Source organism: Pelobates fuscus, chromosome 13 (assembly GCF_036172605.1).
Source record: "Pelobates fuscus isolate aPelFus1 chromosome 13, aPelFus1.pri, whole genome shotgun sequence".
NCBI lineage: Eukaryota > Metazoa > Chordata > Amphibia > Anura > Pelobatidae > Pelobates > Pelobates fuscus.
The window spans coordinates 20,878,723-20,902,500 of NC_086329.1; the positions used below are offsets into that span (position 1 = coordinate 20,878,723).

At 42.6% G+C, this 23,778-nt stretch overlaps 1 protein-coding gene across 2 annotated transcripts in view; it reads left to right on the forward strand.

Annotated features, from left to right (window-relative positions):
• Nucleotides 1–719: 719 nt before the first annotated feature.
• CIPC (CLOCK interacting pacemaker) overlaps nucleotides 720–23,778 on the forward strand; it is a 29,297-nt gene continuing 6,238 nt past the window's right edge. The window contains exons 1-2 of one of the 2 annotated variants that reach the window (XM_063439654.1): nucleotides 720–845; nucleotides 20,223–20,380. In XM_063439654.1, the coding sequence (XP_063295724.1) occupies nucleotides 20,263–20,380 (118 nt within the window). In that variant the 5' untranslated portion in view covers nucleotides 720–845; nucleotides 20,223–20,262. Of the gene's footprint in view, nucleotides 846–18,483; nucleotides 18,653–20,222; nucleotides 20,381–23,778 lie in introns of those variants that run through there. The other variant, XM_063439653.1, reaches the window with a different exon arrangement.

A 23,778-nucleotide genomic window follows, 5' to 3' on the forward strand; every position in this document is an offset into this window, starting at 1 on the left:
ATTCTGTAATAACATTTCTCTAAAAATAATTATGTAAAGTGTGTGTGTGTGTGTATATGTATGTATATATATATATATAAATATATAAAAAAAATAATCTGTTTGAATGAAACTTTATAATTTTTTATTTTTATTCCCCCCCCCCCCCCCCCCCCCCCAAACATACTCTCCTCCTCCTCCATCGTTCCAACTCTGCCATGAGCCCATCTTCATTGGGCGTGGAGATACCTTCCTGCATTGCTTCTGTTTGGGAAAGCTTCAGATGGCTTTTCCAATGCCTGGAAATCAGAATGGTGATGGTGACCAAACGGAGTGGGATGACTGTGGAGCGCATGTGTGGTCCCACTGCTGAATCTTGGAAAACGGCGATGCGGTAGGCGACCTATATACAGACAGACATCGGCAGCACCAAAATGCCTGCGGGGGCGGGGTCAAATAGACCTTCAATTCTGTCAAATCTATACATTTGTTAGCGAAATTGCTTGCTCGATGTACAGATGAAAATGCCTTTAGAATTGAATCCCTGTCCCCCGTAGTCCTGCACTGTAAAACATTGTGGTTTTAGAGAAACCGTGATGTTTACATTGCAGGGTTAAGGCTGCCTCTATTGACTGTCTACCATACCGCCACCAGAGGCACTTCCTGGAGTTTCACAGAGTTTGACTCTGCTTTGCATGAGGACATCCAGCGTTAAGGAAAACCCCATAGGAAAGCATTGAGGCAATGCTTTCCTATAATGAACGCTTAATGTGTGCCCCGCGCATGTGCATTAGTTCCTCCCATCGGCTGACGTCTGAGAGGGTGGAGTGTGACCCAGTGCCTAGGGACCTCAGAGCTGGAATTAGGTGAGTGGGATAAAAAGGGTTTTTAACCCTTTACATCGTCGGGCAGAGGAACAGTGTTGGTGTCAGGCATGCATTATTATAGCTACTACTACTTTAATACAGAGATGGCTAATTTTGAGAGATCCACCATGCTTTACTGAACACGTAAACCTTTTTCATGTTACTAGGCGGTACATGAAATGTGTTGCCATGCAAAATGTATAATTTGTGTGCTGCTTGGGTGAAATTAATTACTAATTCATCGATCAGGAAAATATCCCAAAGAAACTGTCTTGATTAATATTGATTCCCCTGCTGGGCCAAACCAGTGAAAATTGCCTGGAAAACTCCTACCTTGCAAATATAATCATGATACCCTCAAGGCGGGTTGAGTATCTATTGGAAATGGAGTCCAAGAACAATGAGGGGTGACGTGGCAAAAATGACTATCGCAGGTTTAATGTAAGGAATCCTGTGCAGTTTGGGCTCACCTCCAACACACGCCGATAATTCAAACAATACATTTTCAAAATATACTTAAAAGAACCACGCAGAGCAGTTGGACAATTCTTCCCCAGCTCCCACTGTTTTGGCCTGATATTGCAAAATTGTATTTTAGTTCCCAGCAATTCTCTGTTTAGAAAACAAACATAAGTGTGTTTCTTCTAGTAAACGTCAGCATGTTGTGTAACACAAAGTAAACATACATGGGTGTTTGTTTAAACATCTCCGCCTCTCATGAGTCCGTCCGGACAGCCCACCACATTTGAATGCAAGCTCTTTAGCCAAATATTGTTGATGATGAGTCATTCACAGTGCAGCAGACTTAGAACTCGTGATCAGACCGTTACTGAATTGGAATCTGTCGAGGAAAATCCAGATTTTACAGAATTTGGCTCTCCGCTAATTCCAGGAGAATGGATTTTCCCTAAATAACATATTTTTATTGTTTTATTGTCATGCTATGTGCACGGTAAAATACATGTCAGGGGGGAAATGTTCTTGGCCATTTTCATTTTCCAAGAAAAGTTCTGCATTTTTAGTGGAGGAATGAAGGGCTTTCTGTCCTCCCCTACCCCTCCCCCAAATATGCTGTTAAACAGGACCATGTGTAGGACAGACCTCAAACTGTTACTATGTGGGCTTCCTCTCCAGCCCCCCTTCCAGTATCGCTGACACTCACATCCGCCCCACCCAAAATATCTTCCTCCCTCCCCTTATAATATTGCAAGCCAGGATTAACCCTATCCTGTTGGGAAATAGAACAGGAACTGTTTAACCCTTGTGTAAACCAATTGGGCTGTTCCTTCAACTATGACTTGCATAGAATTAACAAGGATATTGATCATTTTAGGCCACCAATTGGCAACATTTTTTACATTGGCTATTTTTCCAGCTCAGCTTACCTGATTTGTGAATAAACCTCAATATTTGATTAGTATGCAAAACATGGCCCGAATGTCACAAGACCTCTGCAATATGAAGCCCTGTCTATCGGGAGCCCGCACACACCTAAATAATGTGAAAATTTCCCCCAACAGAACCCCTTCAACAGAGAATCCTTGCGGCACCTCCTATAGCAACAGTTTTTATATGGTGACCGAGATATCATTTAAAATAATAAAACAGTGCATTTTGGACAAGAGGGTGTTATAAATGATGGAAGGTTAATAAATATGTATTATTAGAAGGATTAAGGTACAGAAGAGTTAATAATATATTGGTATGTATAAAGCGCCAACAAGTTCCGCAGTGCTGCACAATGGGTGGACTAACAGACACGTAATTGTAACCAGACGAGTTGGACACACAGGAACAGAGGGCTTAAGCTTTCATGCTAGAGGAAGTGGGGTAATGTGACACACAATATAAAGGTAAAGGTAGGGGTAGAAACATAGGTTTCTAGAAAAGTAATCACAAGGGCTTTTTTTGTTTTTGTTTTACTGAAAATGTAATGTGTATCAGTACAGGGGTAGTTGTAGAGAACATGTGATTTCGGACAGGGGTGTAATAATGTCGTTTAAATATGGGGATTGTAGTTGGGAATATTTGTGATATTGGATGGGGTGTTATAAATGGAGATCATCAAGTAACATTTGTCAGAGCTGTATCTCGTTCTGTATAAATGCAGGAATTGTTATAGGGGACATGTCTGATGGGAGTATATTATGATTTTTTTTTTTTTTATGTGAGTGTATAGTCCAGAGGTCAGTAAACCGTCCGCACTCCAAATGTTGTGGACTACATCTCCCATAATCCACTTACAGCCATAATCTTGACAAAGCTTCAGGGGAGATTTTGTGCACAACGTCCTGAGTGCCGAAGGTTTCCTACCTCTCGATAGTTTTATTATCAATGGGTCGGTGGCAGTGGGATGTAACGTTTGATGGGTGTGTATATGATTGTGTATAATTGAGCAGGGTTGGGCTTGGCAGGATGCAACATGATACAGTATCTCAGTGTGTGTATGAATGTGTTATTTACATTGAATACTTGAGTTACACCTTTAAACTATGCACTATGCAAGCAGAACTGCTCAGTCCTGTCCAACATAGCAAAACATTGCAGATAAATAGCCCTTAGGCCTCAAAGCCTGGGAATCTGCTTCACATAGCAGTCAGTGGAGTGCTGTGACCTCATCGTGAGATGACATGGCAGCTTGTGATTGGTTGATCTAGTGACTTGGGGTTTGTTTACACCCTTTCATTTCAGAACTATACTGTATAGCTTATGCTGGGAGACTGTGCCATGCTCCCACTTCTGCTTCCTGCTTCGGGCCTACAACTTACACTGTTTTACATCCATTCATTGTCATTTAATTCTTTTTAGCACTTGTACTGTTAGCCCTCGGGGCGCTCTAGGTTCGGAAACTCCTCTGCCAGTGGCGGCTTATTTCATGGGCGGTATGCAAATCATGAGTTAAAATAGAGATTCCTGGTAGCCAGTAACCTAGCAACAAAGAGACCCAGAGACACTGGGGACCCGGCCTAATTAGTCCTAACGATGCTGTCTCCATAGCAACGAGAATTTGATCTCAGCATCTTTACCTCACTCAGTGTGATACAAAGTCACATGGACCCTACTGATGGCTGTTCCCCAGCTAGTAGTGAGACACTGAGAATACACAGGCATGAGCCATGCAGATTTCTATGAGCAGATTGTGGCCTCACTCTGCAATAACAACAACCACAATAATAATAATAATATAGTCTTAATAATGCAATTGGGGGTGATTTATCTAATAGAAAAGAGTCACGTACTTGTACAAATCAGCAAAAGGGGCATGGTACGGCAGTAGTATACAGTATTGAGTAGAATAACCCAGTGTTTATCAGACGATGGCCAACATGGAGCAAAGCAGCACGGCACAGGACATAACACAGAAAAAAGTTACACTCGGTAGAATGAAGGATAGATGGTAGGATAAATCGGTAAAGGGAAACACAGAGCAAAATAGAGCCATAGTAGAATGAGCCAGCACAGGACAGAAAGAGGCCATCCCGGGAAGGGTAGAACCTGCACAGAATATGTTAGTGGCAGAAATAGAGAACATGGAGCTGGATAGAAAAGTATGGGGAAGAATGAAGAGGCACAGGGCACAAGGATCAATATGGGACAGATCACACTTGAAGAATAAAGCAGCAATTATTGAAATGTAGGTGTGCGAGGCAGAACACAGCTTGAATGGAGCAGGGTAGTATACAGAGTGATTTAAATCCTAGGTAAGTGAGGCCGGATTAGTCGGGTAGCACTCTTTTGAATGGAGCAGCAAATGCTAAAATTGTCTAGCACTGAGTAGAATAAGCCAATTTATGGTAGAATAGCCCAACGCTGAGCAGAATAGGCCAATATATCTTACATCGTAACAGAGAAATGTGAGGAGAGGATAGGGCAGTAGTACTGTTTAGAATGGTTAAGCACAATGTGAAGTGCTAGCATATGGTAGAATTAACAGAATATTGCAGTATGGGTTAGAATAAATTAAAATACTTTTTATAGGAAGGTATCACGAGGCAACGTGGGTTAACCCAGTGTAGAATAAGGCAGTATGTGCCAGAATAAGGAAGCATGGAGCCTAATGCAGCATTGTGGGATAGAATAGAGCTCAGAACGGCAACATAGAGCAAATTAGGTCATTGTAAAGCAAAATACAGTAGCATAGTGAGAAAGTAAGCAGCATAAGGCAGTGTACATCAGCACGGTGTGAATCCAAGAATACAGTACTGGGCAGCAGGTATTCGGTGGCCTGGAAAATAATGTGGTATTGTGTGGCCCAACAGAGTAGAAGCAGTTAGCAGTACACTGTAACATGGGGCAGGATATGGTAGTATAGAAGAGTACAAGGAAGAATACTGTAGTATTTTGTAGTGCATTAGGGTAGCAGAATACTGTAACAGAGCAGAATAAGGCGGCATGGTGTAGATCACGTTGGGATGGAAAAAACATGAAGACTCTGTCAATAATTGACTCTGCGTAACAAACTGGCATTGTATAGCAAATGGCCTTCTAATCTCGAGTGGTGTAACTCTGTACCTCCCCCCGGAACCCGTGAAATCACTCGCACTGTAGTAAAAAATTAACCAACACTTTGATTTGTCCTTTAACAGGTTGTCAGGAAGCGGCATGAGCAGGGCCTTCATCAGTACTGGTCTTATCTTGCTAAATTTTTCATAATTTATGGCTTATCTACCCATTGTACAGTCCTGCGGGCTGAGTTAATGCTTGATAAATAATCATGAAAACGTGTTTTTGGATGTGCCAACGAATATATGTGGCAAAAGGTTATTCAGAACTTGAAGGTATCAGAATGAGCCTTTGTATTTCTACGCAATAAACATCCATACATCAATGCTGCCCCCTGGTGGTTGCATGATTAAGAAACACGGACTTGTGAAACCTTATTATGAAATCGGCTGCCTATATAGCAACCATGGCTTACCTTTGGCATGACAGCTGTTGTGGACTATTTCCTTTGATGCTTAGCCAGCAGACTGGAGCAGAGCTACTTTTGGGTTGTAATGGGATGGATATTTATTGCTCCCAAACTCTACCCCGATGATATTATCCAGACTACTCACATAGCTTTCCCGTAATTTAACTCCATACGTAGACTGTTGTATTATAATGTCCCTTTCTCCTGCACACAAATCCCTCTGTCCACATTCTTTTTCAACAACCCCTGTCTCTTTTGTTGTTGGAGATCTAAATATCTAGGGTACATTGTTCTACAGCAATAAAACACAGTAAAAGATGATGTTTAGGATTCCCCCCAGCCCCCCAAAGAGCCTTAACGCTAAATAACTGCTAGCGTGGTGTATTATGTATAAGTGTATCTAAGAGTCCCACAGCAATAATGCTCACAGTAATGTATTGTGTGCACAAGTGCATCATAGCAATATAAAGCACAATAAAATCAACTCACACAAATATTTGTTGTATACGAGTGTTCAGTTTCACAGCATTTGAAGTCACAGCAATGTGCCATATGCCAATGTGTGTCATAGTTCAGAACTATAAATCACAGAAAATGTCAGTGTGTATGAGTGTACCCATTGTACAGCGCTACGGAATTTGTTGGCGCTATATAAATAATAATCACAATGTTCCACATAAATTTTAACTCACAATATTGTGTGGTGCATGTGGCTGTTTCGCAGAATTCCACAACAGTATAACTCCCTTTTTAGCATTTGCATGAATGACTAACTATAGGTTGTGTAATTGCCTGAAATAATCTTAGTTCGATGGTCATTCCTCCAGCTTCACCCCTAAACAAAAGTGTGCCACAGAAGTGTTTACCCATTTTGTACCCATCAACATTTGCAAAATGCACTACACTTCTGTGTCTGTTCATTTAGAGTAGTTTTTAATGCTATATCAAAAGTACCAGAAAATATTCACAATAAACCACTAATTTTAGAACTGCTATACGAAGAAATGCCTGATTCCACTGGGCATTTCATGATTTTCTGATCCCCCTAATACCCCCAAAAAATGTTCTGCCTGTCCTGTAATTGGCCACACAATAGGTCAATAACTGGGTCAGCGCTCAGTGAATGGACCAGTAACAGGTGCAGTGCTAATAGAAAAGGCTAGTAACTGTAAGAGTGATTAGTTAATGTCCCATTCTATGATCACTGCCCCCCAATTACTTACTTATAGGTCATAAGGATAGCAACAAGACAGACAAATATGGTAATTTTCCTATAATATATTGCTATAAACGACTTCTTGTAGGACAGCATGCAAAAACACTATCTCCTACAGCATTGAATATAGTGATCGCCGTTATTCTGTCCCCCTTCGGATAGGTACACACTAGTTGCCATAGTAACCAGAGAGCGAGAGAACAAGCCACGATCTGGGACATGCTGCCAATGAAACAATATGGATTCCTGCAAAATGAGGTCAAGAATGAAATACGTTCTACAAAACAAATCATTAAGTGCTGTGCACCTGATGAGCTCATCCTTACAGTCAATGCTTTCAATTTTTCTACATTGCATCTTTTAATGTATCCTTTCTCGTTTATTTATCTTTTGAAAGGATATATTTATAGGACCAGAACGTGCATACATCCATTCCTCATCGCTGACTAGCAACAAAATGAAAATCTGTTGACATTTACAGAAACCGAGATATGTCTGTCCATTTCGTGTTACTGACCAATAATATAAATCAATCCAATAACCAGACAAATGTGCTCTTTGGGCATCATTTTCCTTAATGAGACGTACAAGTATTCTCGTTCACACATCAGTCAATATACTAACGGCTAACATTTTTTTTAGCTGGGTGTTGGATTATTAACAGATTCTAACACTCTAAAATGTCAGATCCTTAAAAAGAAAATGGAAATGTTAAAGTTTTAATTTTATTCCTTTTTTTTTTTTTGGGTCCATTTTTTATTTACTTTTTATTTAATTTTCCAGTGCAGAGTAAAACAAGGACATATAGGTTTAAAATGTCAAGGCATATATAGGCAACACGGCTAAATACCCAACAGAATTATTACATGACATTTTGAAGAACTGCACAATTTTAGAATGTAGTCAAATGAGTGTGCGTCAGGCTAATATCAGGGAAATATATTTGTAAATTGATAAGCTGACTCCACCTAGAGTAACACCACTGGATACTGTAGTGACTGGACCCAAGATGCATGTTATTAGATATTTTAAGAAATTTTAAAGTAAAATAGCAATTTACAGCTAGAGTGCAATGGTGGATTCTGCAAGACATTATATACTGTAGCCTAAATAGACTGTTGTGTCCTGTGAATGCAGGCCCCTCGACCGATGCCCATTATGGTCAGGCAGATGTACAGGCGGGCTTGAGTCTCCTCGTATGCTGTCGTTCAACTTTCCTCCAGCTCCAGGCTCTATAAGGAACCAGCAGCCATTGTTTGCGGGCCTCTCTCCCCACCATCAGGGAGAAACCCCGCAAACTTGTGAATTGTTTCACCCAGGGGTGCACACTGGGCTCGGTTACACGATCCATCTGGGTTCCCTGCACAGGAGGGAGTCTCCATACTGAAGCTCCGGCTTTAGACTGAATCTCAGGACTATGTGGTGTTGTAGGCAGCGTAGCTGGTCTCCTCTGCTTCTGCAAGTACCTCTAGGACTGCTGGTAAATGGAATCACATTCCTTCTGGACAGCAGGGAAGGTCGGGGTGCAGGGTCAGCAAATGATTCTGTGCCATATGCTTGGCAGATCTCATCAAATTTTTTGTGGGAGACTTTTCTCCACGTCTGGTCTTTCAGGCCTGCCTGACTTTGCCGAGGCCTTGGCGCGGCGGCCATGTTAGGCGCACCACACCGTCTCTAAATCTGCGGGATCCAACTACAAAACTGCGTAGATCCTTTGGGGACTTTGATATCCCCCATTGGTCCAAAGGGGGGGGGGGGGGGGGAATGGGCTACAATTAATAGTCCACCTCTCCCAGCCCCCGGATCACCAGTCCCTTCAGACCTCCGCGTCGGTCGAGGTAAGTACAGAGCTTCACAATCCAAGCTTGTTGAGTTGCAGCTTGCCAGCTTATATCTCAATATTCAGCAGTATACCGCACGATTTTATATAGATTTCACTTAGCTAGGACTAGCAGGAGCTACTAAAAAAACAGTCTGGCTGTCTTGGGTGTCAGCCACGCCCTTATTCTTTATTGACAAGTTTGTGTCTTTAAGGTTTTATGGTAAGACCGTAAGAGTACATAGGGGAATGAATAAATAATTTAACAAAGAATCATGCCATACACATTACCAGAAATTCCATGTAAAAAATGCTGTATAGTACGTGTTAGGAAGCATAGCTATATTGTGTAACTGTGCGGATCTTCAAAGAACACATGGGGTAAATTATAATCCAGCGTTGGAATCCAGTCGATTGAAGTTTTTCTGTCTTTCAGCTGGTGTTTTCAATGCTTTCAAATGTTAATTTTTTTTTTTTTTTTTAAATCTGCCTTTAAAGTACTTTAACACTTGTCTTAAAGGGACACTCCACTGCCCAAATGCACATAAAATAAAAATAACTGCTTAGTGGATAACATGTACCCAAATAAAAACATGCATGCATTTAATTATGCATTTTGGGATAAGTTGGGAAGTTTTTGCAAGACAGATTCTCTAAACAATTGCTGCCACCGGAGTTTATCTCTACTGAGTTCAACAAACCAGGAAGTAACAGGACCATTTGTCTGATTGATAGCTGGGCGGGAGGGGGGGGGGGGGGGGGTCTGTTCATAAAAAGTTTTAGTCTGGCATGAACATATGCCAGGCTGACTGTAGTCTCTTTGGCTGGCCTCACATCCCCATTGCCAAGAATGTTTGAAAAGCGGTATGCACATGCACTGAATTAATTTAATTATTGCAGTTCCCTGATGTTCCCAAAAGTGGGACATCAGAAAACGAATCCAGGACAGGGCCCTGAATTTAATACTGCCCTGCGATACATGGTATGATCATGGGAGGTAGAATGCACAAGAGATACCTATCCCTATGCTTACCCATCCCTACCTGTATATAACGCTAATTAACCATAACCTTACCACTGTTTTAGCAGCAGAATTTTCCTGGATGATATCACATGATATCAGCAGAGGGATCTCCCTGGAGTATACTGAAAAATTCTACACTGTAAGAGTGCAGCATCAGAGGGTACATCTCCCTCTCTGCTGCTGCCAGTGGGTCTTCGTTCCAAAGGGGGTATGCCTAGTGGTGTGACAGAAAGCAGCAACAGACTGTGGCTTTACTCAAAAAAATTCAGGCACAGTAATTTAAAAGACTGTGCAGAACTCACAATTAGCTCATAGGTGCAAGGATTGCAAACAGGATCTTGAGCAAGCCTGCACAACAATACTGCAAGGGCATCAAATCAAAGGGACAGGAATTAGTATTTTAGACCTTAAAGTGGCCAGGCTTATCAAAACACAAACATGCCGTAGAAGGTGGTAATTTATACCTGGAGGCAGGTACTAATCTAGAATAAATAGATGCATGTTCAGGAAATCAGAATCCTGGGTAGTCAAAAATACGGATTCAGGATCGGGGAACCAGAATTCAGGAAGATCTAATGTAACGGGCCAAGTCAGGAACCAGGAATACAACCGTCAAGAACACAACAAATAGGGTGAAAGCCGAACGGAAAAGGGGCTGAAACGCGACACTCGGGTATAGCGTAAAATGCTGTGCACAGCTGTGGATATTTATAGACCTCTGATAGACCACGTCAAACACCTGAATACCAGCAAACATTAAATCTTGTATGAGCACCAGAATGGTAATTTGTGTGGTCACCTGTGATATTGCAGACACATTGTAAGCATTGGACCAGTTCCATGCAAGGTGGGCTGAATTGGTATCATACACACATTACAAGCACAAGCACATATTTATCCAAAATGTTACAATTGGTTAAGGTTTGCATGGCTAAAACTATTTCGGCCCCAATAGTCTCGGCTGGTAAAAATACTTATGAAGGAATTATTGTCTTTGAATTGTTGGGATTAGAAGACCATGACAGAATAATTTGTCGCTGGGATGGGAAGCAATTATTATCATTATTGTTTTTCTTCATGTAGCAAAATCCTATTGTAATGAACAATAATTTTAATTGGTAAATTTGTTGAAGGTATTTAAGGGTAGTCGATATAAAGTTAAGCAGCTATGATTAAGTGCAAATATTTGCAAGTATTGTGCAAGGCGGGTCTTTTTTTTTCCCTTCGTATAGTGGCAGTACTTACAAGTGGGATGTTCCTTAGGATTCTGGACAAGAAGCTCCCCCTTCTTTAGAATTTAAATGCTGTGCTCCGCCTGCTGCCTCCATATAAGCTGTAACCCAGAGACACTCACCAGTTCTTCTTGTCCCGGCAACGGGACGGACAGGTTCCCCCACAGTGCAGGTGGAGATTTGGTGCGTTCAGCACAGGTTGCTGACCGGGAGGTGAGTGCCCGATAGTTTCCCGGGCGGGAAATGAGCGGCAACAGTACTTCCGGGTTCGCGTTACGGAACGCGACCGGGTACTGTCTTTTGTGGTTTTTTTCTGACGGAGTTCCCAGGCGGTCCTCCTTCATTGCTCATTACGCATGCGCACAGCGGTGGAACGCACGCCCGGGAGGCTTTGCTTTCCACCAAACACAGAATCGCACTACTGAGCATGCGCGAAACGGTGTTTTGGCGCCAAATTCAAAATTTGGATACATGGCTGTGCAGGACCTTCCTGACCCCAAGGGTGGGTGTACAGTTCTGGTTCTCCGTGTCACCTGCCCTCCTACACGGATCTTAGGTGATTTAAGGTGAGATTTAACTATTTGAACTCTCCTTTTTTTCACCTTTCCTTATGCATGCTCCTAGAATATGTCCTATGTCTCCAGATAAGACAGATATAGACAAGATGTCAACTTCTGTTCCGAAAACCACAAGTAAATCTAAGCACTTATGTTGTCTGGTATGTGCGGTACCTCTACCTGACGGATGTCGCAAAATACATGCAATCAGTGCGCAACGGATCGGCTAGAAAAAGCCGAGCAGACTGATATGGCATCCTTCCTGGGCTGGTTTCAGGAAAATTTGTCCCAGACATTGGAAGCTTATAAAGATACTGTGAATAAAGAACCGGCTATTCGGGAGAAACTGCCCACACAGCGTAGGAGGAATAGATCTCCTTCTGTGTCTGACGTCTCTTCACCTTCGGATATTTCCAGCCTGGCTTCAAGTGTGGAGGAGGGTTTTCCACCAGAAGAGCTGAAGAAATGTATTAAAGAAGTGACGACGGCGGTACAAGAAACTGAACCTACCAAGGGTAAGGTTAAAGGTTTCCCAATGTCTCCTAAAATCTTGGATCTCCATCATAGAGTATGAAAGAATCCTGAAAGACGTACGTTCATTTCAAGACATTTTTTAACTGCTGTTCAAGCTACAGTCTGAAGAAAAATGGGATGTTCAGATTGCCCAGCTATCAAAGAAAACCACTATACCCATTGGCGAAGTCTCAGGGCTTAAAGACCCAATGGACGAACGGGCCGAAACTTCGTGTAGAAGAATATTCCAGGCCACAGGATATCAGTGCAGAGCTGGAATTGCAGGTTCAGCGGTTCTCAGAGCTCAGAGCGTTTGGCTACAAGCCCTGGAAGATTCCCTTATGGGAAATCGGATACAGATCCTTCCCATCTCTTGTTCCTACTGAAAGATGAGTTTTCTTCGTTTATCAGCGAGGATTATGGGTTTGTCGTCAGTAGCCAGAAGAGCTCTTTGGCTACGAACATGGACAGCTGACTCTGCGTCTAAGGCATCCTTATGGGAATTACCCTTTGAAAGGAACACAAAATTTTGGCACTCCTTTGGAAGACATTATTAGACAGATGTCTGATACGAAGAAAGCCCTGCCTCTGGAATCAAGAACCCAGGGATATTAAAGTTTTCAGTACAAGGGTCAGAGGTCCTTTCGTTACCAGGGCGGTTTTGCAGGTTTCAAAAACATGGTTGCCTATGGCCATACCAGCCTTAAAATCCCTGATCCCGTCAGATCTCAGAAGCCATCCAGCCTCGGGCCTGGTTAGTACTTGTATGGGAGACCAACTAGATGCCTAAAAAAAACAGCCAGTGGTCTAGATAGGAATCCAACAGGCATGACAAAAGAGGAAGTTTTTGACGCCATAAGAGTGGGAGGACGCCTTCGGTTCTTCGCCCAAGACTGGGAAAGAGTGCTTCAAATAGGTGGATTACAAGAACCATTTCAGAAGGTTACAGAATAAAGTTTTCATCGAAACCACGTCCATCCTCCCTACTGTCAAGCTATCCATCAAGAGTAAAACAAATGCTCTTCTTCTTTTAAGAAATGTGGTAGATAGGTACCCAAACGTTGGGAATTTCAGGGAGTTTACTCACGCCTTTTTTCTGGTTCAAAAACCAGATGGATCTTTCCGGCCGATCCTAGACCTGTAACTAGTAAACACCTGCATACCATACCAGAAGTTCCGTATGGTACGTATTTTGTCTGTGACACACATTTTACAAAGGGAGATTACATGGCAGAGTTGGTTTTTAAAGATACTTATCTCCATGTACCGGTTTCAGAATCTTCCCGGAAGTTTCTCAGGTTTGCGGTTCTAGCAAGAAAGCGAAGGATTCTCCATTTACAATTCAACTCTTCCCTTTGGCCTGTCCTCAGCTCCTTGAGCTTTTACGAAAATCCTGGCCACCCTTAGCGGCGGTTTTACGTCTGAAAGGTATCTCGATTGTTCCATACCTGGACGTTTGGTTCCTGAAGGCCCAATCAAGACAACTGCTAAATCTTTATCTCAAAATTACAATGACGGTTTTAAGAGATCACGGTTGGATCCTGAACCTGGAAAAATCCAAGCTGACTGCGTCACGAAGTCTAGAGTTCTGGGGTCTTAGAGGAAATTCACAGTCCCCTCTTTTTTCTACCAATAGTGAAACAAATGAGGATTTTAAAAGCCGTATCAAAGCTGCATAAAAACCTAAGTTCAATCAGAGATGCTATGAGGTTCTAGGCCTCCTCGCTTCTGCAATCCCAGCAGTGGCCTGGGCAAAGGCAGAAGCAAAACCATTGCAATGGGACATCCTTTCCCAATGGACACGAAAACAGGAAGATCTAGACTCTCCCTTCCACCTATCCAAAGGGGTGAAAAGACTACTGAACTGGTGGAAACACAGAAGCAAAATCGCAAAGGGCCTATCATTGCTCAGAAACAATGGTTTATGATAACCACAGATGCCTCCCAGATGGGTTGGGGCGCCCATCTAGCTTCTCAGTTCCATCAAGATCTTGGAACAGAGTGGAGGCAGGCGCTTCCTCGAGTTTCAGGGATTAAATGCGGTTTGGAAGGCACTGGTTTCCTTCCGTTCAGCCATCACCAATCAGTCAATGAGGATTCAGTCGGACAACGCCACTACAGTGGCTTTTTTGAATCTCCAGGGAGGCACGAAGGTAAAGCTCTACAAGAGCTCTGCTACCACATATGTCTTGGGCTCAAGCGAATCTTCTCGCTATACCAGCTACCCATATCAGAGGGTCTCTGAACGTTTTTGCAGACGGCCTCAGCAGAAGCCTTTGATCTCAGGCAGACTGGGCACTGTCAAGCCAAGTTTTTTTTTTTTGGAGCTGGGTTCACGCTTCGGCAGGCCGGAGATAGACCTATTGGCCACAAGGAGAAACAGGAAAGTGCAATGATTTGCTTCCCTCCATCAGGAGATTGCCCAGTTGTACTAGACGGTCTATTGATACCTTGGAACTTCGACATGGCTTATGTTTTCCCTCCTGTCGCTCTTATACCACGGATTGTTCACAAGTAAGATGGAGAAGGCAAGTAATTTGGCAGTCCTGCCCTCCTGGCCAAACAGGAGTTGGTTTTCGGAAGAGGAAAACGTGACAATCTCACTTTGGCATCTCCCAGTCTCTTCTCAAATATTGTAGAATGTGACTCTCCCCGTGGAAACTCTGGAGATGTTTCACCTGACGGCATGGTTGCTGCAAGGGTGATCCTTCAAGGCCATGGTCTTTCTGACCTTTATGTGATGTGTTGCTGTCTTCTGTCCGCTGGTCCACTTCGAAAATCTATTTCAGAGTTTGGATGAAGTTCACAACCTGGTGTTCACTTCGAGGTTTTGATCCGGCCACAGCCTCTATCCCGGAAATTCTTTCTTTTTTGCAAGATGGGTTTGAAGCCGGCCTGGGAGTATCTTGGCTCAAAGGCCAGATTTCAGCTCTAAATCACTTCCTGGTTCGTGACATTGCCTCAAACCTGCTTATTCGAAGATTTCTTAAGTTCATAAGGCTTAAGAGGCCTCCCAAGTTAGTACCTTTCCCTACTTGGAATCTGTCTCTGGTGCTTCGAGCCCTTTGTGAACCACCGTTTGAACCATTCTGGAGGTTCCTATCAGGTTTCTTACCTTCAAGACGGTTTTCCTGGTGACTATCACCTCTGCTAGATGAGTAGGTGTGATCCGAGCTCTCTCTTTCTCTCCGGAATTCACCATTTTTTCATCTAGACAAGGTGGTCCTGCACACCAAGCCTTCTTATTTCTAGTACTGCGATTAACCATCCTATTGTCCTACCGTTTTTTTGTCAATCTCCTACATCGGATCTGGAAAGAAAGTGACATCTCCTAGATGTTAGAAGTTCCCTGAAAATCTGTCTTCAGAAGACTCAGGGATTAGATCCATAGATCATCTATTTGTATTCTTTCAGGGCAATAACAGGGGTTGGGCTGTCTTAGGACCCTCTTTGCCCAGATGGCTAACGTATACAATCAGGTTGGCTTATCAATCCAAAAGGAATCCCCTTAGTTTCCCTTTAAAGGCTCGTTCCGCTAGACCTATGGCGACCTGGGCTGAAAAAGCAGCCGCCTCACCTGAAGACATCTGCAAAGCTGCTGCTTGGTCTTCCTTACATACTTTTATCAAGCATTGTAGGCTGGACGTATTCTCATCATCTGGAGCTGCTTTGGGCGTAAGGTGCTACAAGCTGTGGCCTGCTGAGTTCCCAGCCTTTGTTTTATGCAGGGGTCTTGCTATATCCCACTTGTAAGTACTGCCACTATACGAAGGGAAAAACAGTAATTTTACTTACCGTAAATTTCTTTTTTCTTAGTATAGTGGCAGTACTGGCTTTCCCTCCGCTTTCAAATAGATTAAATTCTATGCATCATTCGGTCTCCGTTTGGTTCTTTTGTATTACTGGTGTGTGTCTCTGGGTTACAGCTTATATGGAGGCAGCAGGCGGAGCACAGCATTTAAATTCTAAAGAAGGGGGAGCTTCTTGTCCAGAATCCTAAGGAACATCCCACTTGTAAGTACTGCCACTATACTAAGAAAAAAGGAATTTACGGTAAGTAAAATTACTGTTTTTTCACCTAGCAGTCTTTCGACCTCCTTATTCATACATATTTTAAAATCTTGCAAAAAAAAAAAAAAATTGCATGCAATGGGGGTGCGAGTTTCCTCTAATTTTAAAAGGGTGCAGACCACTAGTGGCATAGTAACTACGGAGTATTTCCTAAGGAGAGACACTTTCATTCATAGCTTGAGACAAAGTAAGGACTGTATTAACCCCTTAAGGACACATGACATGTGTGACATGTCATGATTCCCTTTTATTCCAGAAGTTTGGTCCTTAAGGGGTTAAAGGTGAGCAATTTTGGGCAATAGGTGTAAAACATGATCAAACTCCTTCTATATGTTCAGTTTCCCATCAACCCCCACTAGCAATGGCAAAGCATATGGTAAAGGTACATTTTATGGCATCTCATGCACATGTGAGAATACTTGTGGATCTGGGTCTCACAGGATTTGCCATAGGCTAGCTTTGTATTTGTAGTCATGTTCTAGAGTAGGGGGTAGGCAACCCATGGCCTTATGAGGCCAGCACCCTGCAATTTTCCAGTCCATTATTGCCGGTGATAAAAAATCTGGACATCCAGCCCATGCGATCCTAAATAAGACAAGTGTCGCATGTTGACACTTGTCTTAATTAGTAGCAGGAAGGAGCAGGTGTGGCAGGATACGCACAGCGGGTACTTCAGCCAATATGCAAGTTATTCAGTCTTTCAGGCTCATAGCAAATGTATGTGTGGCATATTCTCTCCCTCTCAAACCTCCCATTATATCTGTGAGGGGTGCATGGTGGAGACAGGTATTTTGTAAGGCCTTATTAAACTCAAAATTAAGAAAAATGCTTAGTGGAACACTATAAGCACAGAGACTACTTCATCTCATTTAAGTGGTTTAGGTTTAGTGTCCCTGTCCCCTTAGCCCTGTTAAGACTGCCTCTAGTGGCTGCCTACCAGATAGCCACTAGAGGTGCTGCCTGCTGTTACTTTGTGAAATGGTGCTGAATATCCTCACACTTTGTATGAGGACGTCCAGCATCTTCTAAAACCCCATAGGAAAGCATTGTCATGCCATCCATGAGCTTTCGGACCCACCATCGGCTGATGTCGGAGGAGAATGACACAGGTCATGTATAAAGAGTTATTTAAACCTTTCATGGCTGGCAGGGGGCTGGGGTGGGGCTACAGAGGCAGAGGGACACTTTAGTGTTCGATTTAACACTGCTCACACCTAGTTGTAACATAAGGGCATTTAAATCCCTTCCTTAAAGAACAGAGGGCAGCTCATCTCATAGTGTGAGCCCCCCCCGAAATAGTGTACCAAAGAACCTTCTACCTAAAGCCTTCCCACCCCCTGCAGTTTGACTCCAAGTGCTCTGATTGGTTGGTGTAATGCAACCAATTAGGGTGCTCTGACCGGTAAATCTTGAGCCTCAACTGGGTGGTGGCTGGGGAAGGACACTATGTCTCCCCATTTAATTATTTTAATATATGCCCCACAATGGGGGCATCTGGGAGTCTGGGAACTGTGCTTGGTCCCCTTTTATTGGATTATGGGAGGCTGCTCACTATTTGGTAGACATGCCCCTACTCACTGCATAGTGAGTAGGGGCATTAGGAAGATTTTAATCTTTATTATGCTAATATGGGGGTCATATTGACCTCTATAGAGTGAAGCGGAGTATGGAGGTGTTAGGAAATGTGCTCCCCGCCACTTCTATTTTTACTTATTACATGGAGGGAGCCTCGAGCCTGTAGCTTCCTCCTTGTAATAAACTAAACGAACGAAGACAGAGATTCCTATTCATTCAATCGTCTTTGTGGTGGGTGACTAGGGGGACAATAAAATGTAGTGGAGTCGAGAGGGGCTTAACCCCTTAAGGACCAAACTTCTGGAATAAAAGGGAATCATGACATGTCATGTGTCCTTAAGGGGTTAAGAAAGACAAACAAACAAAAAACAACTTATGTGCCTATGACAGTGCTGCTTTATGGTGAAAACAGCCAAACTGAAAAAAAAAATCTTTAGGTCGGCTACTCTGGCCTTCATTTGACATTCTCTTCTGAATTCTCACTTTAGTGAAAACTCCTGTCAAACTTCAATTCAAACTTTAAAAAATATATGCATAGTAGGATTACAGAGGAAGCTATAATATTTTGCCCATAATAAAGATGGCGCTTTCAGCCTGACAGCTAGCGGCCATCTTGAGTGTGGGTGCTTCACTTTCATGGGACACAGCACAGTTATTTTATTAAAATATAACCATCACACAATGATCACGTGTGTATGTAGACGAAGTCCCTCCGTCAGACACAGTGTGGGGCATACAGGTCCGCCTGGCAGCGATGGGAAGGGGCCTGCTCTCCTAACATGGCGGCTGGGTGATGACGGAAGTGGCTGTGACATTCTGTCTCTCTGGTTGTCATAGCGCCGCCGCTGGGGAGTGCGGCCTGTGCGGGCACAGAGAGCCTGGAATTTAGTAAGCGGGGTATCCATTCTGCTGCTTCGCCTAATAGCATTCACTGTAACTGACGGCATTGCTGGCAGCCTGGCACATATTATATAGGGGGGCTGTGGGTATATGGGGAGTTTTATGTAGGGATGGGGGAGCTGTGGAATGGGGTGTGTTATATAGGGGGGCTGTGGGATGGGGTGTGTTATTTAGGGGCTGTGGTGGTATGGGGTGTGTTATATTGGGGGCTGTGGAATGGGGAGTGTTATATGGGGGGGCTGAGGTGGTATGGGGGAGTGTTATATGGGGGGCTGAGGTGGTATGGGGAGTGTTATATAGGGGAGCTGGGGAATGGGGTGTGTTATATGGGGGTCTGAGGTGGTATGGGGAGTGTTATATGGGGGGCTGAGGTGGTATGGGGAGTGTTATATGGGGGGGCTGTGGTGGTATGGGGAATGTTATATGGGGGGGCTGTGGTGGTATGGGGAGTGTTATATGGGGGGGCTGTGGTGGTATGGGGAGTGTTATATGGGGGGCTGTGGAATGGGGAGTGTTATATGGGGGGCTGTGAAATGGGGAGTGTTATATGGGGGGCTGTGGAATGGGGAGTGTTATATGGGGGGCTGTGGAATGGGGAGTGTTATATGGGGGGCTGTGGAATGGGGAGTGTTATATGGGGGGGCTGTGGAATGGGATGGGGAGTTTTATATTGGATGTGTTTATATGGGGGCTGTGGTGGTATGGGGAGTGTTTTTATATATGGGGGGCTGTGGTGGTATGGGGTGTGTTATTTAGGGGCTGTGGTGGTATAGGGAGTGTTATGGGACTGTTATTTGGGGAGTGTAGTGGGATACTGGAAATTGGTAGCTGTGGTGGGATGTGAACCATTTGTTTGGGTACTTATTTAGGCTGGGGAGGTTAGCGACCAGCATTATTTAGGACTGGGAGTGTTATTTGAGGGTAATGGTGGCACAGGGAGAGTCACATAGGAATTACTATTGGACAGGGAGCGTAACTAAGGATTACTATTCGACAGGCAACGCTACTTAGGGATTACGATTATACAGTTAGCATTACGTAGGGATTACGATTGGACAGGAAGCGTTATTTAGGGATTATGCTTGGATAGGAAGCATACCTAAGGATTGCGATTATACAGGCATCGTTATTTAGGGATTCTGGTTGGACACTAATTATTTTGGAGCGCTGATAAATGGGGCACTCTGTTTAAGGGCCACTATTGGACTGGGAGCATTTTTTGGGTGCCACTATTGGACTGGGAACATTGTTTGGGGGGCCACTATTGGATGCCGGGGATTTTATTTTGTGGCTTCTGGTGGAGGGTAATTCTTTGAATGTTGAAAAGGAAAAAAAAAAAGAGAGGCTATAAAAAAACACGCAAGGACAGTAAGGTGTTTTTATGAGACAGTAGGCTAAGGATAGTTATTTGTGTTATACTCGGATAATAATTTATCGTTACTTTGTATTATAGCTAATTTATTCAGATGGCGTTAGGATGATGCTTCAGTGATGTCACTATGTTTTCACTTGGAAGAAATAATAACCGTTTTAACCGTTTTAATTCTCTTTTCCTCAGAATTCTCATAGTGAGCACCTTAGGGAATTGGTGACCAGTGATGGAGAAGCATCATTTGGACCCTGTCACTCAAGTTGGATCATTATTTCAAGAGGCAGAATTAAAAGAGAGGTGCAGAAGTACACGAATGGTCCAAGAATCTGATTCCGGATACTCAGGTATTTTTTTAAAATGTATTCATTTATTAATTTTTTTACCACAGTTGTGCCCTGATGTATTTAATGAATATCACTGTAAAAGTTCTATAGTTTTGTACATTGAATCATTGAAAACACCAAAGATGTTTAAATAAGGGGTGTTTAAGTTGGGCAGTAGTGTGAGGGGTGTAGTGTGTGTAAGTGGGTATTGTATTTTCGGGGGCAGGTGGGAGCAAATTACATTTATTATTCGTTTATTAAAAAAATATTATACTTTATATCCCCTCTCCCTTATTACCTTGGCTCAGGGAGGGGAGGAACATTTCCTGCAATCCCAAGTGGTCAGGTGGACGGTGGCAACGTTCCGACTTTGCGAGAGAAGACCCGGCGGAGCTGCAGGCTGAGCTACTGGGTCCTCTCTCTCCCCCCTGCTGGCAGCTGAGTGGGGGGAGGAGAGAACGTTACCGGGTCATGCCTTAATTATGACATGGATATTGTCTTGCTTCCCAGTGATGCTATATAATTAAGGGACAATCTTTTGGAACCAGACTTGCCTCTCTCAATCTCCAGAACACTATAGTGACAGGAATACTAACTTGTGTAGTTATGAAAACACATTTTAGGCCCCATGTCAACTAAGTTAAAGGTGATTTTACTAACCTTTGTGTTGCGGCTGGCCCCACCCACAGTCTGCTCCCTTGGCTGAGATCATCAAACTTGCAACTCTATGGGGAAAGTTCAAAATCAATGCACCTCTATGGGGAATGTTCAGCATCTCCGTGCAGAGTGTGAAGACGCTGAACTTCAATGCTGTACAGTGTGCAGCACTGACCCAGGAAGCACCTCTAGTAGCCGTCTGAGTGACTGCCACTGGAGATGTTACTAGGCAGCAATGTAAACACTACTTTTTCTCTGTAAAAGCTGTGTTTGCATTGAAAAGCCTGCAGGAACGGACTATACTCACCAGAACAACTACATTAGGCTGTAGTGGCTGTCACTCCAACTGCCACTAGAGGACTTCCTGAGATTGATTGCAATGATTGCATCTCCACACTCTTCATGAGGACACTGATTGCTCCTCATAGATATGTATTGACTTAATGCATCTCTATCAGCAGTTGGTTGCTGCAGTGTGGTGAATTGCTGCGCGTGTGCACTAGCATTCTAATGCTTGGATTGGCTGAGACCATTAGGATTGATCATATCAGCTAGTGGGATGAAGTGTCCACACAGAGACTGGCACACTAGGGAAATAAAGCATTTACATTGTTTTATTTCTATTTTTTATTATTTCATTTGTGGAGGGGGTTAAGAGTTACTAGAATACATGTTTGTATTCCTAACGCTTTAATGTTCATTTTAACCCCTTAAGGACAGAGGCCGTTGTCCACGTTCTGAACCAAAACAAAACCTTGAATTTGGGTTATAGATTTGTCCCACTATAATGTAAGGGTTTCTATTCAAGTGCCACCATTCAAGTGGAGAAAGGGCTTTCTTTTAATATCCTATATCTACACCATACACAACTTTATGTATGAATAAAATGTTTACAATTAGAAAAAAAACTAAAGGTTTCCCCTTTTTTCCTTATATTAATGTTTACACATCCAGTGCAACTAATTAAAAATAACTCAAAATAGATTCACATATGAGTCCAAATTGTTAAATGTCTAATATGTTTAGGATCTAAATAAATTTTTGGTAGTTAGCATTAACCATATACCAACCATACTCGTTACCCAACAATTTCACTAACTCTAGCCATATGCCTCCCATAATCATACCCTTACACTATCCTTTAACACTAACCTACAGCTAACCCTACCTCACCACTAACCCTATGGTAACCCACTGCTAATATTAATTCTGATATTGTATTTGAAAACATGACTAATCTAAATGTACCTTTCCGGGTTAAATACTTTGTTGTTATTATTATTATTGTTTGAAATGGGTTTTAGTATTGCACACAGTAGATTGTGGTATGTTGCCACCATCTGCTGCCTGTTTTCGGAATTACACTTAGTGTAATTCTGAATGAAGCCTGGTTCCCAGCCGATTTTATATAGAGATCGGTGCTGGACACTAGTCCCAATCTGTCTATTCAGACATTGGATGGTCTCCCTAAACTGGATTTAACCCTGCTCACACCAGTAATGCAGGGTGTGTTCTTAATCGTCAAGGCTTTAAAGCCCATTATGGTTCGGACGTGTCATTGCATCCTAACGTCGGTAAGGAATTGCCCAATTGTGTTTCAGTGGGGCTGTTATTAAAAATGTGGTCAGTTGGTGTTTTGGGACTGGTTTAGGGAGCCAAAGTCTGCAAATTTTTAACCCCTTCAGGACGGAGTCAATAGTACACGTTCTGATCAAAACAAAACGTAAACAAAAACTGGAATTTGCGCTATATGTCTGTTCAACCGTGATTCACCTCTTTCATATTAAATTCACCCACACTTATTATATATAATTTTGTTCAGGAGAAACAGGGCTTTCATTTCATATAAAATATTTATATATGAAACAATTTATTATGAATAAAAAAAAACAAAAAACTGAGAAATGTAAAAAAATGTTTTTAAATTTGTAGTTCCGCCTCACATTTTAGCTTTAAATGTCATAATACTGTTAGGTTTTACTGCAACAAAATGCACATATTTGTAATCAGCGATGTCTCACGAGTACAACAGTACCCCCCATTAACAGGTTTTATGGTGTTTTGGAAAGTTACAGGGTCAAATATAGAACGTTCCATTTTCAAATTGAAATTTGTAAATTTGTAATGTTACCTTTGAGACTGTGTGGTAGCCCAGGAATAAGAATTACCCCCATAATGGCATACCATTTGAAAAAGTAGACAACCCAAGGTATTGAACGTGGGGTATGTTTAGTCTTTTTTGGTAGCCACTTAGTCACAAACACTGGCCAAAGTTAGCATTCGTATTGGTTTTTGTGTGAAAAAAGCAAAAAACTAATATTTGGCCAGTGTTTGTGACTAAGTGGTTACTAAAATGACTGGACATACCCCATTTGCAATACCTTGGGTTGTCTACTTTTGCATATGGTATGCCATCATGGGGGTAATTCTTATTCCTGGGCTACCATACGGTCTCAAAGGCAACATAACTAAACTGGCAAATTTCAATGTCAAAAAAATGAAATGCAAGCCTTATATGTGACTCTCTAACTTTCCAAAGTAATAATACCTGTACATGGGGGGTACTGTTATTCTCGGGAGTTTTCACTAAACACAAATATTAGTGTTTTAAAACAGTAAAACATATTACAACAATAATATAGTCCATAAAAGTGCCGTTTGTTTGTAAAAAAAAAATGCAAAAAACGTCACTTTTACTTAAAATATCATCGTAATACAATTTACCAGTTTTAAACACTAATACGTATTTGAGTTCAGCGAAG